Source organism: Drosophila gunungcola (assembly GCF_025200985.1).
Source record: "Drosophila gunungcola strain Sukarami chromosome 2R unlocalized genomic scaffold, Dgunungcola_SK_2 000013F, whole genome shotgun sequence".
Classification (NCBI taxonomy): domain Eukaryota; kingdom Metazoa; phylum Arthropoda; class Insecta; order Diptera; family Drosophilidae; genus Drosophila; species Drosophila gunungcola.
In genome coordinates, this window is record NW_026453171.1 from 1,376,782 (window position 1) to 1,394,418 (window position 17,637).

At 40.5% G+C, this 17,637-nt stretch overlaps 5 protein-coding genes across 13 annotated transcripts; 3 read left to right on the plus strand and 2 right to left on the minus strand.

Annotated features, from left to right (window-relative positions):
• Window positions 1-20: 20 nt before the first annotated feature.
• LOC128256067 (uncharacterized) lies at window positions 21-1,391 on the minus strand. The gene is made up of 5 exons (XM_052986120.1): window positions 1,132-1,391; window positions 936-1,080; window positions 750-875; window positions 545-694; window positions 21-488 (listed from the first exon to the last, which is right to left on the minus strand). The coding sequence occupies exons 1-5, from the start codon at window positions 1,236-1,238 to the stop codon at window positions 171-173; spliced, it is 846 nt and encodes a 281-aa protein (XP_052842080.1). The 5' UTR covers window positions 1,239-1,391; the 3' UTR covers window positions 21-170.
• A 161-nt stretch (window positions 1,392-1,552) lies between these two features.
• Window positions 1,553-2,940, plus strand: LOC128256030 (uncharacterized). The gene is made up of 5 exons (XM_052986035.1): window positions 1,553-2,148; window positions 2,205-2,355; window positions 2,412-2,558; window positions 2,608-2,745; window positions 2,805-2,940. Exons 1-5 carry the CDS (start codon window positions 2,036-2,038, stop codon window positions 2,835-2,837), a joined length of 582 nt encoding a protein of 193 aa, XP_052841995.1. The 5' UTR covers window positions 1,553-2,035; the 3' UTR covers window positions 2,838-2,940.
• Window positions 2,941-3,237: 297 nt separating this feature from the next.
• LOC128256028 (chondroitin sulfate N-acetylgalactosaminyltransferase 1) lies at window positions 3,238-11,243 on the plus strand. 3 transcript variants are annotated; one of them, XM_052986031.1, is made up of 6 exons: window positions 3,238-3,373; window positions 7,511-8,583; window positions 8,941-9,077; window positions 9,139-9,441; window positions 9,507-9,668; window positions 10,439-10,496. In XM_052986031.1, exons 2-5 carry the CDS (start codon window positions 7,539-7,541, stop codon window positions 9,648-9,650), a joined length of 1,629 nt encoding a protein of 542 aa, XP_052841991.1. In that variant the 5' UTR covers window positions 3,238-3,373; window positions 7,511-7,538; the 3' UTR covers window positions 9,651-9,668; window positions 10,439-10,496. The 3 variants fall into 3 exon arrangements, with proteins under 3 accessions (XP_052841991.1, XP_052841992.1, XP_052841993.1); XM_052986032.1 differs by lacking the exons at window positions 3,238-3,373; window positions 10,439-10,496 and adding an exon at window positions 11,171-11,243; XM_052986033.1 differs by lacking the exons at window positions 3,238-3,373; window positions 10,439-10,496 and having other exon boundaries at window positions 9,507-10,354.
• Window positions 3,367-6,728, minus strand: LOC128256031 (synaptobrevin). 7 transcript variants are annotated; one of them, XR_008267693.1, is made up of 5 exons: window positions 6,575-6,728; window positions 6,225-6,281; window positions 4,984-5,312; window positions 4,466-4,688; window positions 3,367-3,768 (listed from the first exon to the last, which is right to left on the minus strand). XR_008267693.1 is itself a non-coding variant. In XM_052986040.1 (4 exons), the coding sequence occupies exons 2-4, from the start codon at window positions 6,269-6,271 to the stop codon at window positions 3,692-3,694; spliced, it is 390 nt and encodes a 129-aa protein (XP_052842000.1). In that variant the 5' UTR covers window positions 6,272-6,281; window positions 6,575-6,728; the 3' UTR covers window positions 3,367-3,691. The 7 variants fall into 7 exon arrangements, 6 of the variants coding, with proteins under 6 accessions (XP_052842000.1, XP_052841996.1, XP_052842002.1 ...); XM_052986040.1 differs by lacking the exon at window positions 4,466-4,688 and having other exon boundaries at window positions 4,984-5,249; XM_052986036.1 differs by lacking the exon at window positions 4,466-4,688.
• A 717-nt stretch (window positions 11,244-11,960) lies between the features above and the next one.
• On the plus strand, window positions 11,961-17,282 carry LOC128256029 (keratin, type I cytoskeletal 9). The gene is given in 6 exon segments (XM_052986034.1): window positions 11,961-11,978; window positions 14,156-14,227; window positions 14,229-14,655; window positions 14,990-15,101; window positions 15,497-15,922; window positions 16,606-17,282. Coding segments are annotated over 6 exon segments (1,260 nt in total). The 3' UTR covers window positions 16,811-17,282.
• The last annotated feature ends 355 nt before the right edge of the window (window positions 17,283-17,637 follow it).

Genomic DNA, 17,637 nt, shown 5'->3' on the forward strand with positions numbered 1-17,637 from the left:
AAGGATCTAAGGAAATCCAATCTAGATCATAAGGTTTTATTAGGTATTTCAGGGTGCCGGCACATATTTTCTACATCGGCTGTATAAGTGAACATTGAAGTCAGCTTGCTTTCGATTTGGACGACTTCCCTTCGAAACTTCTACTGCCCGAGAAATAAAGCATATTCGCCTCAGAAGAAAACAATGCTTTGTTCATCGGGCGATAGGACTTCGTCGGGAGAATTCCCACTGTCCTCCGCATTCGGGTCAGCTTCGGTGGTAAGGTCTTCATCTGGCCGCAGGGTCGGCAGAAACCAGGTGCCAAATGGTGGTGCCACCGTGGTGGTGGAGTTTCTCGAGGCGATCCGGTAGACGATCTGTGCATAGAAGGTCAGCAGGAAGATGATGATGAAGTCGTGGAAGAGGATGAGTGAGGCGAGTAGGTGATCGTTGAGTCGCATTTCGGCGAAGCGTCCTCCGTTTATGGTCTGGGCATGGTACATCACAAACTGGGGGACAAAGGACTGTCAAGGCAAGGGTCACCAATCAGATCCCCTCCTCTTACCAAAAGCACAATGACGCTGATGAAGAGCTGGAAGACCACAAATGAGTACGGCATTGCTATTAAAATGTGCATCATGATAAAGAAGATGGTGACAATCAGAAAAATAAAGGCCAGCACAAACAGTATCACAACGTCCAGGGTGAAATCGTGCTAGCAAAAAAGAGATTTCAAGAAGGATTGAAAGCAAAAGTAGCAGAATCCTTACCGGCATAATGGATCCCAGCAGCACGAAGAGAAAAACCAATAGCACGCAGATGAAGAACCACATTATAAGATCTGGCCACAGAGTTCGGGCCACCAGCGCAAATAAACCTATTATCACGAACTCCACCTAGGCGATGGCATCGAAATGGTAGATCAGGCAACATATGCCTATCTGCAGGATACTCACTATCAGCACTGTGATCAGCCAGTTGAGACCTATGATAAAGCGGATCCGCTCGAAGAATATGAACAGGGTGACCATCACCATGGCCAGCGCAAAGAAGATCACGCTAATCCAGTAGAACTGTATGAAGACTAGGCTTATGTCCGAACTGAAAGGACAGGGGGTTACACGTGGTCCCAACAGCATCCTACCAACTCACATCAGGCTGACCAAGAGCCACTGCACGAGGGCCAGGATCATCCAGGCTATGGTCACCATGTAGACGACGCAGGCGAACTTTCGGCGGGCCCGCCTGTACGCCCGCATTCCTAAGGCGACGTTCCTCCATGGCGGTGTGGGCGTGGCCCCAGCTGAGTGTCAGGAAAAGGTAAGGAATACAGGAACAAACCAGGAACTACTTTTCAACTTAACGAAGTTGACAAAGCCGCTCTGATATGAATGTGTGCTCAACTGATTTACTTGGGAATTAAAGACCTCAATCTAAAGACCCCTGTCTTAAAACTTCATAGCAACCTGAGTAACAATGGCAAACAACCAATTCCAGATTAAAAACTTATTAATGAAAACTTTCCCAATTTAGATACAAATCACAAAAATTATGTAAAGCAAGTGTAAAGTGGTGGTATTTTATTTGGTGGTGATATTTTTTAACAAAAACTGTAGAATATTTAACCCTAGAGGTATCTTAGAATAGTAATTAAATTTGACAGACTATTTTTAAGAGTTTTTTGTTTGATTACGAATACAAATTCTGATATTTTTGTATGATTTTTAGAACATAGGTATCCAAGGGTTTTTAGGAATCCTGAATTTTAACACTAAGTCATTTGTAAAAATAAATTACAATGGCAGTAAGTCAGTTACACCCCATATTGTATCCGCCATGTTGTTTGATCCATGGCAGCATGGTAGTTTTTATACCGCAGAAACAATTTCAAAATGTAACAATTTCTCATAAATTTCGCACAGTCGCGTCCCCAATGGCGAACAGAACAGTTGGCATTTATTTTTCTGAAATTAGTTATATTTTTTTTCAAAAAATTTAGATGTGAATCTAAACAAGCCACACCAGATTCAGTGCCAGACTCAGAGCGTCTGTACATATGTTGCGTGAGAACCCCGAACCGCGCCAGAAGAGCTTGGTGGGGCCCACATATAGGGTGACCATTATTATGCTCGTCATCGGACAGCTTCAGGTATCGGTGGCCATGGAGATGTGAGTAGTGGTTCGGGCCACCTTTGACAGCTCCTCCAACCCCTTCTCCCTTTCAGCAAGGCTCTGAAGGAATTTCTGGCGGAACGCTACTACCTCAGTCTGGTCCTGTTTCTGGTCAGCTTCCTGTCCATCCAGCTTTACGGCTTCTTCTACCACCTGATCGTTAAACAACCCATGTGGGTACGGATTCTGGCGGGCTTCTGGACGGTAAGCTTGGTCTTATATGTTTTCTTTCCCATTGAACACTATTTTGTCACACCCAGTACGAGGTGAACACCTTGTCGATCATGAAGCCCGCCAAACGAGCCCCATACGTAAGCCTCATTTTGTCCTTCTTCCTCACCTTCCTTGTGATGATCATCAGTGTTATATACGGCAACAAGGCAGTGCATCACAGAAGGGGCCTATACGTAAGTGTCGAATTTGTTTGGTAGCCGCCACTTAACACTTTTACCTCAGACCTCCCGCAACAAGGTAATCCTGTGGAGCGAACGGCTATATGTGCTCACCTGTTTCGGCATCATCGTGTGCGCCGAAATGAAGAGGGTTACCATCGAGTTTTCTACCCTGTTTATATACACCACAATGTCAAACGTGGTAAGTGTAATATAACACTTATTTCTCAAAAGTACTGACAGTTTCAGATCAAAATGAAGCAAATTTTTATAAGTTTTGGAACACAAATATAGATTTACGTAAATTTAGAAGACACTGTTGCCCCACAGTTCGTCATAGTTTTCGCCGCCTCGATGCGAAGACCAAATTTTTATCATCACGATTGTAATGGGGATTATATACTGATCGGCCAGCTGTACTACCTCAATTTCTTCGCGCTGTACATGGGTTATGTTTATACGGTGGCATCGTTTACCGAGCTGATGGGCTGGAACGTGACCGCTAAGTCAATCATCAAGCACCTATTTGTCCAGAAAGTCACAGATTGAGTGGGACGCATGCGCGGACTATCGAAACAGCTGGGACCAAATGTTTACCCGAGACGAGGCGTCCGCCTCTCTAGTGGGGCATCAGTGCCTCAAAGTCCATGGAGCAAGTTGGTCAGGGTGGCGCGACACAAGCCGTTTCGGTTCAATTCGGTTTGCCGGAAAATCGATAACTGTTTTCTTGGCACGCGCAATTCAACCATCGTAGCTGCATGTAAATAAATGGCTGTCTCTGTGAACCGTTTTGACAAAACTACGTCGGACTTCCTTGGACTGGTTAAATTGTAGGTGGCATGATGTATTTTCACTTGGATGACATACATGTAGATATAATTGTACATATGCAATACACATTAATGTGGACCTCTGGTCTCTGCTACAATACGTAAAAATGTTTCGTTAACATTAAGTTTTAATAATTACATTCTGGTTAAATATATGCTAGACGCATTATTAGTAAGTTATCCTTTTGATTTCTCAATCCCTCTTTCCCTCTCTGATTGCGCGAAAAGACCAGAAATTGAGGTTTCCATCCTAGAAGTGAATTGTTTGGTCCCTTTCCATTCCGTATCCGTGTGGTTACCTCACTCCTTCGGAGGCATTTAGTGCGGCGGTGCCTGGGTGATGGCCTTAGTTCCACCACCACTGCTACTGTCACTGCTAGTTGGCCAAACGGACACTAAAATAGGGAAAACATATAGGTTAGAGGTTTTCAATAGATTCAACAAGTAAAATCCCTATCATCAAGCAATCAAACCTATTATAAACAATGATTTTCGTCCCCCAAGTAAGTGACTCACAGAAAGATTTTTAAATCAATTCTAACCGATTAGCTATTATAGGAACAAGCCATTTCAAGTTTTTCAATGATTTACCAAGCTTAGTTAACCATCATGTGAAGTTAATAAAACTTGGAAGCCAGCTAAAATCTTAAAAAATGTTGTAAGGTATTTGGCCTAACTTTTCCCCTTCTAAAATTGTTTTTTTTAAACATTTAAGCTCGATTAGCTCATTCATTTTATAAGAACCGTTTAATGAAATGATTTAGGAAGTGAATTCATAATCAAATCTAAGTTTAATACAATGTGAATTCTTAAAAATTTTTATGAGTCAACTATAAAAATAAATTTTGAGTGCAAAGTAACCCATATTTTTCGTTTTTATACTTTCGTTATACCTCTACAGTAATTATTTTTTCCCCACCAATGGCATTTAGAGACTCTTATGCCTTTTGATTGCAAAAGCACCCCGACCTAGAGCAAAATACTTTATAGTCCACACACGTTCACATTGAGGTTCTAATCTCCATACACTGAACACTAAACAAATACAAAGATAATTAACACTTATGACAGAGACACAAAAACAACATTTACCTTTAGAGTTTTAGAGTTGCTTAGCTTAAGATGTTTATATAAAATAATATACAATTTTAAGTGTATATAGTAGGAGCCCGATACACGTACATAAACGTGCTAAACGATTAGTCTGAATCTTAACTTTGCTGCATGGGAAACGGAATAGCATTTTGATTTTTTGTTGGCTTTTCTATTGTTTTTCTTTGTGTGTGTGATTAATTGTATCAATTGAAAAGCGACACTGCAAGTAAACAGAAATTCACAACGGGTTGTCATCAGTACGAGTACGAGTTCGAGTATCTAGTATTGGGTTAGTTGGCTGTGGGCCACATGGATTAATTGCTAGAGGGCCGAAACCACAGGTTGAGCAAGATTAGGGCGTTGCAGGGCGTTGACTTGCGTCATAGTTGCAAACTAAAACTAAACCAGCCACCTAGCTACACTACTGATCTTTGGCCTGATCAAGTAAAAACCGCAACCAGAAGCCCCAGAAAGCAGAAGCCGAAGTCGAAACGGTGTAAAGACGGCCAACTTACCCAGGACAATGATGAGCAGCACGACGGCGATGACGCCCAGGATGATCATCATCTTCATGTTGGCCCACCACTGTTTGCGCTTCAGCTTGCCGGCCTGCTGTTCGAACTGGGAGGCTCCCTGCTCCAGCTGGTCCGCCCGCTCGCCCAGCTCCGACAGCTTCTGGTCCCGCTCCAGGACCTTCTCCACGTTCACCCGCATAATCCCGACCACCTCGTCCACCTTGGCTTGGGTCTGCTGGAGTCGCTTCTGGGCCGCGTTGTTGTTGCTGGAGTGGTGGTCACCGAATTGGTTGTTTTGATGGTTCGGCGGCGGCGGAAGTATGGGAAAACTGTACAATATTATGTGTTTTTTTTTTTGGGATGCTTACACTTATGAAAAGCAGCAGATCATTTAAGCTGCAGGGCACAAAAGCAAGTGGATTGAGGGACGTATATCTTATACATGTATACTCTATGACCGACAAAAGGCTACATCTCCGATAAGAAGTACTAATAAGTCTGACGTTGATCATTATTATTATTGCGTCTGATATAGGCATGTCTTTGTCTAGCTGCAAAAATTAAACTCTCTCTTTGTCATCAAATCTTATTCTTTCCTCAAAAACCGTATATTTAAATGCTAAAGCTTAGTTCACCAGTATTTAACAAATATAGCCCAAAAACTCAAATAACTAGTTTTTTTTTAGAAAATTGTATGCATCTAATCGTTTAACATTTGAGTTTAGACTATCACAAAACAATCGCTTAAAGAATAAGTTTTTTTGTTCAAATAAGTTAATCAAAAAACAGTTTTTTAGCAACTATTCAAAATCACATATGAAAATCTGACGGATTTAGGAGTCTAAAACTTTTCTGATTTTCAAGATTATTTAAATAATTATAGAGAGTTTGGTTCTATCTATGTTATAAAAATATATCATCTTGAATTGAATTCGTATACTATTCGTACCCTAAAACTATACTAACAATGTCATTTTTATAAATTCCTGTTTTCATTGTGTTTTTATGACATTGTTGTCTATGAGTTCCATATCTGATAGTATTTTATCGCCTTTATTAAAATCTATTTATTGCTCCGTATCTACCATCAAATATTTGAGTTATTCCAAAGTCCGGAACCCAAACCCTAAGACCTAATTTCCGGTTTGTTTTGCCCCTTAATTGGAGAAATGACGTCATTTTTTGATTTTCCTTGCTTCTGTGCACTGAGCCTGTTGATTCGATGAATTTCCACCACTTACTCGTTGTTGTTGGATCCAGAGGGGGAGGGGGCTTCGTTGTTCTCCATTGTGCTGGTGCTGTAGGTAGGAGAATTAATCAAAGAAAGGCCATAATTCGCTGATTTATTAAGTCAAATGCAATTTCCCTGACATACACACACCCAAAAATACGCAGATTACACGTCCGAAAAAGAAAGAAAACAAACCGCAGCACGCACCTTATCTATTTGGCCAATGAATCACTCGGTTTAGAGAAATGCCATCACCAACGGGGCGAAAAAATAACTTGTTGCATGCCGCACTGCCAGCAAACGCTGTTTGCATGGCTTTAAAGCCGCACCCCGGCCACCCACCACCCACCGAGCACTTACCTTGACAATATGCCTGTACAATACTGCTTTGTAATTCGGGTTTTCCACGGAAAACTTGCGGCTGACTTTTAAATAGCACAATTTTTTTTAATAAATATCAGCGATCAGTGTTAGAGATGGAAAAACACCAATGCCAACGTCGATGTTATCGATGTTTTCGCTCTAATCCGTGCTTGGCAGAGGTAATCGATGTTTATCCACAAAAACTGGTCACTCAGAAAATTATAGTAGACCAGTACTATAATTGTATAAATTAGAAAACAAAGAAGTTTTAACTTTTTTAACTTATTTTTTACGATTATTCCTATGGGAGCTAATGATACAGTCGTTCGATCAGGCTGGTTGTGACTTATGTACCATATGTAATAGGACCGACGAACTAGATCAACTCGCCTGGTGAAGCTGATCAAGAATTTACTTTATACTGAATATGTAATACTTTCTGTTTTTAGTTTTTGTTTATAAAGTTAAGGCTCAGTTCTAATTTTCATATATTTTTATATCACCCTCACAAAGTTTAATTGTTATGACCATAGTTTTCTATAAAAATTCAACTCTCTAGAACCCATATATTAAGAAAGAGCTTCTTCCGATTGAGTAGAAATTATTATGTGCTGTGGCTCATTAATAGTACAGCTAAGTTAATTTTAGCCCATAATATGGGTAAAATCGTTTTTAGAGTATATATTAAAATAAAAATATATTTATTGTATTTTAAACGGTTCCTGAAATGGTATTCATAATAATCATAATCATATATTTAATTCCATCGATAGGTTAACGATGATTTGATACTAACTATCGCTTAAAAAAGGCACATCCTTAACACAGTTGTGTAGTGCTGCAAAGTGTCATAGCACACTGTGAGCACTACCATAACAGCGAGTTGCCAGACTAACCAATTTTAAATGGATTTTCAAATTGCATAAATTTCAGATAAAAAAAAGGAACATAACTATGGAAAATGCATAACTCACTGGTTTCCAAATTGCTGCTGCGTCTGCTGTTGCTGTTCGCCTTGGTGACAGTTGCCTCCATTGTGATTCTTACAAAATGCGGTTTTGACGAACTTACGGCGAGGGAAACGCAACCCAGTAATCCCAGTGAATCCAATGGATTTAGTTACTCGCTGAGCGAACGCGAGGCGGAAATTGAGCGGCTAAAACAAGAGGTGCTCACGCTTCGCACTCAGATCCTGTTTCTGCAGAACAATCGGAGTACTGGCAAGCTGTCCAATGGCAGCAGTCTGCAGCTGCAGGAAACCACCGTCGGTCCATCGACTGCCCCACTGGGGCACCACTACGACTGCAGCAGCTATATCCGCAAACAGGTGGGCGCTGCCGAAATTCTGCACGGACTGCCGCTGAACAACGAGTACGAGCTGATACCCTTCAATCACTTCACCTTCACCCGCGTCTATCCCATCGACTTGGGTCTGGGCAAGCGGGTGGTGGAGAAACCCATCGGCTATCGACGACGTGACCTGATCGATGCTGTCAACAAGGCTCTGGAGAGCCTGAACCGGAATCATTCGGCGAGGATACGGGCCAAGGCAGCTGGTTCCCCGGTTGGACCGCCCTCAGATGTGATCAAATACACCCTGGATGACTTCATCGAGGGCATATACCGCAATGAACCCACCACAGGCACCCAGTATGAGCTGTATTTCCAGAGTGTCAAGAACCAAGCCAGTCCTGTGAGAAGAGCCCTCGTCATGCGACCCTTTGCCCCCCTGCAAACTGTGCAGCTATCGGAGCTATCCCCCAATGTGGCCAGTGGTGGTAGGGCCACTCCAACTCGCGGTCCGCCCGTCATCCATGTGATACTGCCCTTGGCAGGACGTCTGCACAGTTTTCGCAGCTTCCTGCAGATGTTCGACAAGTTCGAGGATCCTCGATTGGAGCTAATTGTGGTGTACTTTGGCACTAGCGGACTGGCACAAGCCAAAAGGCTGGCAGGACGATCTAAAAGGACACAGTTTTTGGCTCTCAATGAGACTTTTAGCAGGGGTAAAACAATTTAAATTTTATACTTATTAGACCAAAATTTTGTAGTCTAATTTTACTTGAAATTATAAAAACTTTGTTTAAAATGTTTAAAAGAATTTAATCTAAGCAGTGTTTTTATATGCTTTGAAAAAATTGTACTAAAATAATTAAACATTAATTAACAATCACATAGAACATGTACTTTTTGGATTCCTAGCACTTTCCTTAATTCTATAAAAAAAATACCTCAGTTTAGTTTGCACTTTGGCTTAATGAACAACATTACCATAAATTACATTTTAAACCCTTTTAACCTTAAACTAGCTTCGGTATTTTGTAAAACTATATTCATTTTATTGATTTAATTATTGACTGCAGCCAAAGCTTTGAGACTGGGAGCGGAACATATCCAACCTGCCGCTGAGGACGCACTGCTCTTCATGTGTGACGTCGATATTATGTTCACAGCCAGATTTATGGAGCGATGTCGCTGGAATGCCGCTCCAGGCAAGAAGGTAAATGTCAGCTATCAAAATTAAAAATTAAATAATTAAATATACTCCTTATTTTACACAGGTATACTACCCGGTGGTGTTTAGCCTGTACAATCCGCACGTTGTGTACACGCTGCAGGGCAAACCCTTGCCTGGCGACGAGGAGCAGCTGGTGATCTCACGGGACACTGGGTTCTGGCGGGACTTTGGCTACGGGATGACGTGTCAGTACCGCTCGGACTTTGTGCAGGTGCGCGGCTTCGACGAGGAGGAGATCGTTGGATGGGGCGGCGAGGATGTGATGCTCTACCGCAAATACGTTCGCTCAAAGATCAAGATCATCAGGGCCACCGATCCGGGCATCTTCCACCGCTGGCACACAAAGGTGTAGTCTTGTTTTATATACCACTTTCCATAGAAATAACCTAGATATATGTATCTACCCTGCAGATCTGTTCCAACTCGCTGACAGCCGATCAGTATCGCGCTTGCATTCGATCGAGGGCTTTGAATGAGGCCTCGCATGCCCAACTTGGATTCCTGGCCTTCCGGGATGATATAGCTGCAGCAAATGCCGCCAAGATGGTATCGTGATACTTGGCTACAACAAAGGTATCCCTAATCGCTTGGCTTTTCTATCTTCGGCGAATATTCAAGTGTGTGTAAATGAAGAGCAGTGTGATTTATATTTTTGTATATTTTCTAAATTCAACATCATAAGTCTTGGTAACCGTTTTCATATAGGAAGGTCTTAATTTAACGAAAATAAGTTATTTAATTATATTTTGAATATTAGCCAAATGTTAGTAACAAAGCCAATGCCGAAAACGTATTTTAAACATCTTTTTTAGATAGAATATTTGAATATTTGTGATATTGCTTTCATATTTAAGCTATTAAATCATTTTTAAGTTGGCTCGGCTTAATTGAAAGTTCATTTTTATATAACCAAATCATTTAGACTACTGCCGCTGTTTCACACATGCGAACACACATGCTCTGAGCTATAAGTATGTACAACTTGAGACAATAACTCGTATTTATCAGAATCGTTGAACTAGCTTAATTGTTGATCTTGTAGCGCCCTCGAATGTGCCACACACACACACACACAAATCGCACTGTACACACACATCACAAATTGTTCTTCCATGACGAAAACTAGATGCAATCTCCAGAGCCCAAGAAACTATATATATTTGCGAGTACCATATCGAATCTGTATCTCAAACTGAGCCTAACAAATCTGCCAGACTGTTGCGCGCTTTGTAAAAACTAAATTAAATCGTTTAATTAAACTTGTCGCCTGGCTGTTGTTTTTTTATGCGTTGGATGGTTATGATTTTTATGGACGATGCCAACGACCTCCGCCCGGAGTTCAGTGAGCATGCAGACCAAGAAGGTGATCCGTAGCGCCACCGGCTGTATTTTGACTCGTCCCCTCCCACCATGACTACATATTTTTTGGTAAGGCAATTTGTCATGCTTTGAAATTATTTTACAACAAATTGATTTTAAGTAACGGTTTGTTCTTGATTATAAACGAGCTATGTGGGCTATAGATATGAATATGCTTATATACCCAGAGAAAAACCGCATAGGAAAATTAGACATTAAAATATATGAATTTAACATTGTTTTTCAACATATAAACTAACTTAAAGTAAACTAAAAACATGATAATCTCATGATTAACATTTTGAATTGGTTTATCCAATTTTTTTTTAATTTAAAAATAAATTTAAAACCACTGAAGGTATTTTAATCAATGTTGCAAGACCATGTTAAACAATATTTATATAAGAAAAGAAGCAAACAGAGAAGAAGGAAATTAAAAAGGGATCTCTAAGTTCATCATTATAAATAAGGAGCAAGAGCATATTTTATATAATTCGGGATTCCATTTATAGTCATATTAACATTAAAAAACCATGTGCTATTCCTTTACAATAGTAAACATTTTTCAAAACATATTTATTTGGCTTAAGTAAAATAGTATGTTAAATGGTTTTCGTTATTATTATCAACACGGCTTAAAACAAACTTTTTTCTTCAATAATTTCTTTAAAAAATTATTCAACTACAACGTTTTTCTTAATATTTTTTTGTTCAAGGGTATTAAAAATTCCCTTGTAGACCCCAAAACAGATTTCTTAATTTGGGACGTCTTCAGGTGGAAAGTCTTTTCATGGTCACGGTCTTGGATTATGTAAGCGCTGAAAAGTGTTTTGTTCCAGTTGGAAGTGGAAATGCTAATCCCATGCTGATTTTAAGACTCAGGTCTCAGGTGATTCAGCGTCCGAGAAGCCGGAATAATCCGCGATAATTTCACAGGAGTGTTCTGAGGGGCATTACGCAACAGACGCATAATTAGCCAACGTCTCGATGAGACAATCGAGGCGTTTTTCGGGCACATCCTCCCTGTCATTCTCCGAACGGCAAACTGACCATGAAACGAGAGCAGAGCCCGCCCCAAGGTGTTGGAGCAGGCGAAGTGACAAATCGACGTCCCAGCCCAAGTCTGAAAAATTCAAATGAAAGCAACAACACCGAGTGCCAACACCTTAGCCACGAATGCCAGCGAACCACAGCCATCAGCAGCACAAGCGCCGAAAACCAAAACCACCTCTAATAGCCACGATGATCCGGGGCTGGGATCGCGGTTCAGTGCTCTCGGCTCGGGCAGAACCCAAGCTCGGGTTGGGTTAGAGTTCAAATAAATACGGACCCATCCGTTCCGGCCAGATCATTCGCGGTCTGATGCCAGTCCGAGAAGCTTTGGCTCGTTGTGATACAGTTCGTAAAGGATATATTCGGTTTTACCCCCAAAACTCGAAAGGCACGTCGAGTGCCAGGTGCTAAATTTGTGATCGATTCGGTGGAAGCAAGTGAAGAGGGGTCACCATGCGTGCTATTATGTTGGTGAGTTCTAATGTAGTGGTATTCTAAGAAAACTGAGAATAATCAGGGAAATCAAATCTTATTTCCTGGAAGCCAAATAAGTGTATTATTAATTAACTGGAAAAACTTTAAGAAAATGGAAGTTTTGACGGAAAGGTCATTAAATTCAACTGGTATGATGGTTAAATTTCTTAGATGAGTCCTTTAAGTCTTCATACCTTACTAGAGCAAATATATATATTTTTTAATTTAAGCTAACATTTTTATTTGAAAAAGTTCTTTCGGATGAGAGCTTAGGAAAGTATCGAACATTTAAAAAAATGGGTTTTCATTAAACAAATATTATTTGTTAAAGCAAATAACATTGTTTATTCAGTTTTATAATAGTTGATTTACAAGTAAATAGTAATTATTAGTTACCCAATAGGATATACCTTATTTTAAAAATCAAGCGAGTGAAAAGGACTTGCTCAACATGCCAGATTAGTTTTTTTAAACACTCTGTTAAGCACACATTTGCTAAGCCTAAGCCAGTTTGTTGAACAAAGAGTACACTACTGTGTTTCTCTAATTTTCTTAAATGATTTTTCATTATTAGTTCCAATTTTAATAGTAATAACGAGCCTGATCTACATGGTAAACTCCCTTGGTTTTTATTAATTCACAGAGCGTGCATCGTATTTAATTTATTGGGAATAACAATAAACAATAAACCACCCTTAGTTCTTTTAAAAGGCTTTTGAAAAAGAGGACATAAATCAGTTTCAGACAATTATTGTTTCCTTACATAAAGTGAAATAGGGGAAATTCGTCATCAAAGAATGTACATACAAACGTACATCTTCCCTGATGTCCCATCTTTGTTTAATCGTGGAACTTTTAACTAAACCTGACCCCAAAAAAAATGTTATGTAACATATGTAGAACACATTATGCAACCCCCAAAATATTACGATCATGTTATGTAAATTAAGGCGGACAGACAGACCAAACTCCAGTAGGGCCCCGAATAACCCATTCATAAGTATTCGATGGCAACGACCCTCGGTCAGCGAAACAATTTGCCACATTCATATTCACATGCTCACATACCATTCGGTACTCGCTCGAAATATAATTATTCTAATGAAGTTGGCCAGAGTCAGTGACAAGTCACGTCGATCCCCATCCAATTCCATTCCCCACAGGCCGAAGCCAAGCCAACACCATCGGCTTTGGCCGGAAGTTGTTCCTGATGCTTGGCTAACAAAGCGTGGCGGCCAGCTAGCAAAATATTTTCCATGATTAACTCTGCTTGGGCTGGTCATTCTCGGATTTTCGGCTTTAACATATGCCACTGGAGTTATGATTCCGATTCCGATTCCAATTCCGAATCCAATTCTGATTCATGCAGCCATGAGCTGGTCTGGGAAATGATGTCAATGCTATCTGGCCATCCCCGAGTACTTCTGGCCCGGCCCAAAATCCATTGCATAATCGGTGGGGGAGATGCTCATATTTCACGCCGACTGGCCACGCCGCGTTGTCGTCCACTTTAGCGGTGTTCATCTGTGGGCGGAGGGCGCCTCAATTACGATCGGAGGCTGCCATGGAGCTCCGTGTTTTGGCCCAGTTGGCAGCTGAACCGTGAGATATGTATTGGCTGGCTGATTCCCCGGCTTAGACGGTTGCGATAGGCTCCGCACTCAGCGGCAATTAAAGCCAATCAACTAATGGCGATCACGCTCTCGGTTTTAAAAAGCATATATGTTATCTGCCACAGTGCATACATATAAAAAAAAAACAAATATGTACTTTGAAAGGATGTTATCTGTGGCTTTAGAACTAGATCACTGAAGCCATTTGAATTGGGGACGCCTAATTAAAAGATGCCTTGTTGATACCATTGTATGATATGTTATTGCTTATAAGGACCAATGAAAGTAAAATACTTATAGACTTAGTTGGTTTAATAATTACCTATCTTACCAAGAATATTACAACTGTGGCTTTCCGATGTGCCTTTGTTTCATTATAGTTAAGATTCCTAAGATTTTTGTTCACATTTTAAAAAGACTTTAAAGCTAAAAGGAAATATTTTAATTCGAATATTCCAAGACTATTTCATAAGGATGTACAAAAACAAATTGTGCTTTATTAATATAGTAACATAAGGAAGTTCAGTATTTAATAATTTACTTTATATATATATAAATTAGCTATCCTGCCTGGCCGTGATTGTCTGTGTCCAGGCAGCGGTCACAGGACCTGAGGCGCGCTCTAGTGTGGACTTCCAAGGATCAGCAGCTGGCCACCGCGAGCGTTGGAATCCTGGACTCCGTGCTCCGGGGAAAGAGTCGCCAGTCGCGCTGTGTGCGATGCTACGAGGATCGAGACCGGGATCGCTACTACGGCGGATATGCCAGTCGATCGGGCGACGACATGCGCAGCAGTGCCTGGTATTATACCGGCTACGATGACCGCAGTAGCAGCAGGGATCGCGACTACGACCGCTACTACGATCGCTCCCGCTACGATGATCGTTATACCCCAAGGACCTACGATCGGTACGAGGGACGTGGCTATGATGATTACAGAAGGGGATCCGGTTACAGTGGATCCTACGATCGGGAACGCGGATATGGCTACGACAACCGGGATCGCTACTATGGTGGTGATCGCTACAGTGCTGATCGCTACAGCGAGGGATCTTCCCGAGGTATGTTAAATTATCCTATTGAAAAAGAGAGTCACAGGAGTCTTATTAACAAATTTTTAAAGTGTTAAATTCAGCCAAATTATACAAATTTTTAAATTAAAGGAGCTTGAATAGTTTTCATTGAACTGTCACTTAAACGATCAATCCATTTTCTACCACTTTAATTTTTAATTCAATCTTTCTAAGCTTTTCATATAACAATGTGTAACGTTAATAAAGTAAAATCATTCATTATCTAAAAAATTTAAAAGTTATTGTGGAAAAGGTTGTGATCCTTGGATTTAAAAACTATTTCTTAAATCCCTTTATACAATCACTTGTTTCTCCCTTTCAGACCGCTTATACGATCGCTCGAGGTCCAGCGGGTATGATCGTTACGATCCGTACGATCGCTACTACTCCAGGTATGATTTTCGCAACTATCGCCCTTGGGATGAGACCTACAGGTATCGTTGCACTTCTTTGTGTATATAAACATATATCCATGTTGTCTGCTATCTCTAAATCGTTGGCTTTCTATCACTGAACTGTTTTCCGTTTTTACTCTCTACTTTCATACAACAATTCAACAACACGCTAACAACAACAACAACAACCACACCAACATCATCAACAACAACAACATGAACAAAACACCACACAACAACAACACTGTGGACACTGCGGATGATCCACGGCTGGCAATACCAAACCAAAACAATCTAATCCGTAATGCACCCCAACAACTGCACTCACTATTTTACGCCCAAAAAAAACCCGTATCCGCCCCGTTGACTCCCACTCGACTACCGCTTCCGCTACCGTTTGCCCAATGAAACAACAATAACTTTGAATGGATCAGGGGTCAATCCGGCTTCGATAACTCCGGCCGTGGCTATTACTTTGCCACAGATGATGATGAAAGCGACAGGAATCGAGGATATGGCTACTCCTACTCTCGACCCACCTCCTCCTCCTTCTCCTCCTCCTCGATGAGTTCGCCTTGTGGGCGCATCCCCGGAAATTGTCCCTATGCCGGTGGCTCCAAGGTCACCTCCTCCGCGATAGGCAGCGACAGCTCGCGAGTGGGTGGACATACCAATGTCCTGGGATCGGAGGGAGGTCCTGGCAGTTGGACCTATCTGGGGGATCAGGAGAAGGGCAGTGGTGGCAGTAGCAGCAGCGCATCGGCCAGCAGCGGCAGCAGTAGCAGCAGCAACGGCTCAAGCGGCAGCGGCGGCAGTCGGGAGCGGGAACGGGAACGGGACAGGGAGCGGGATGCACAGAGGTAAGTTGCAGTGGGTGCTGCCCCTGCAACAGCATCGACAATGCACTCAGACCAAAAAAAAATCTTGAATCTAAATGACTTGATTAAATATAAAATTCAATGAACCTAAGAAATGTAGCCACTGAAAACAAAATCACCTAAGAATCAGGTCAAGATTACTGAACATAGGAATAATGAGTAGAGGCTATTGTATTTGATTTAGGCGTTTTTTTTTAATAAATTTTTTTTTAATCTTTCATAATTTAAGATAATGAAGGGTTTTCTGAGCATTTGCATGATTTGTTAAAAAAAAAAAGAATTATTTAAGCAAATCTTAAATAAAAATAATACTTTTAAAAACTAAAAGCAAAACAGAAAGTTTTCTGTTAAATCATAACTAGCTGTTTCTCACAAGATTTTAAACATTCAATAAGGCCGTAGAACTCTTAAAATGATGAGAGACTAAGCAACTACGAAAATATTAATTGATCTACGCTTCTAAATAAGGTTTTTAAAAATTCATAAATATTTTTTTTACCATTATCATTGCCAAAGTTCTCAAAATAATTGACTTTGAATTCTAAAGTTCAAGATTTTTTTGATGTTTGATGTCTGAGTGCACCCACAGCTATGTCCCGCACAGAATCGAACTCGGAATCGGTCACGGCATTAAGATAGGCTTGCCCTCTTGTCGCCCCTTGTAGCTCTTCCTATGGTGGCCGACCACGTCCTCTAGGCGTCAGCTATCTGCTCGAACGGGACGCGGACACCCCATCGGATGGGGCAGGAAACACGGCGAATCCCGCCGGCAATGGTGGAAGTGGTGGTGGTGGTGCTGGTGGCCAGAGCATGCCCATCCCAGCTGCCCAGACGGCTGCCGAGGAAAGTTCCGGCGCAGCCAAGCAGTAACTGGATAAGGACGCAGAATTCAGATCTGAGTCCAGATCCAGATCCAAATCCAGGACCGGATGCAGTGCAGCGGCTGGGAGAGATGTCCGCCCGGTGGGCGTGGCAGGGCTTAGTGTAACCTACTATCCGTATTTATGTGTAATTCATAAGCTAAGTCTCCAAAGAAAATATTTATGTGTGGCACAGCTTTGCTCAAATAAACAAAATTCAAAGATCCTCAACAAGTGGTTATTTTTATAGGGGTAGAAAAATAATACAAATTTTTCAGTTGCAAGTACAGTTTATTTTATTGTTCAAGTGTGTAATGCTTAACTAAGAGGTAATACATTTATTTATATTATAAAAATAAACTTTGTTTGTGAGAGACCCTGAGCACGATTAACATAAACCAATGAAGTAAAATTCAAAAGAAGAAATAAAATATATAAAACATACAGGAAAATTAAAAAATAAAAATCCAAACAGTTCAAATAACCAAAAAAATAATTCAAAAAAATAACAAAATTTATAAGGTCAACTCAAAATGTTTAAAATATTCTTTAATATAAATAATAAATAAGTGTAAGCAAATAAAAATAATAGGAATAACAAATATGAGAAAGAAACAAAAAACAACAAAAATTACCAAATTAAAGATAAATTAAAAACGTTATTATAGGAATTTTGAACAGAAAAATCAAACCTAACTGATTTACTAAATGAAAAAAAATTAAAACTTCAAACTTTCAACTAGAAAAAGAAAATAAAATTCAAATAATAAATATAAAAAAAAAATGAAGAAAACAATTTAAATAAAAAAAAAAAAATAATAACAACAAATTTTTTTA

Coding starts and splice junctions, on each gene's coding strand:
- LOC128256067 (XM_052986120.1), bottom strand. CDS start 1,238: ATGCGGGCGTACAGGCGGGCCCGCCGAAAGTTCGCCTGCGTCGTCTAC. Junction 876..935: donor GGCTGATCACAGTGCTGATA/GTGAGTATCCTG, acceptor GCCATCGCCTAG/GTGGAGTTCGTGATAATAGG. Junction 489..544: donor TCAGCGTCATTGTGCTTTTG/GTAAGAGGAGGG, acceptor TTTGTCCCCCAG/TTTGTGATGTACCATGCCCA.
- LOC128256030 (XM_052986035.1), top strand. CDS start 2,036: ATGTTGCGTGAGAACCCCGAACCGCGCCAGAAGAGCTTGGTGGGGCCC. Junction 2,149..2,204: donor GTATCGGTGGCCATGGAGAT/GTGAGTAGTGGT, acceptor TCTCCCTTTCAG/CAAGGCTCTGAAGGAATTTC. Junction 2,559..2,607: donor ATCACAGAAGGGGCCTATAC/GTAAGTGTCGAA, acceptor CTTTTACCTCAG/ACCTCCCGCAACAAGGTAAT.
- LOC128256031 (XM_052986036.1), bottom strand. CDS start 6,271: ATGGAGAACAACGAAGCCCCCTCCCCCTCTGGATCCAACAACAACGA. Junction 5,313..6,224: donor TCTGGATCCAACAACAACGA/GTAAGTGGTGGA, acceptor AATATTGTACAG/TTTTCCCATACTTCCGCCGC. Junction 3,769..4,983: donor GCTGCTCATCATTGTCCTGG/GTAAGTTGGCCG, acceptor TCCCTATTTTAG/TGTCCGTTTGGCCAACTAGC.
- LOC128256028 (XM_052986031.1), top strand. CDS start 7,539: ATGCATAACTCACTGGTTTCCAAATTGCTGCTGCGTCTGCTGTTGCTG. Junction 8,584..8,940: donor CAATGAGACTTTTAGCAGGG/GTAAAACAATTT, acceptor TATTGACTGCAG/CCAAAGCTTTGAGACTGGGA. Junction 9,442..9,506: donor TCCACCGCTGGCACACAAAG/GTGTAGTCTTGT, acceptor TCTACCCTGCAG/ATCTGTTCCAACTCGCTGAC.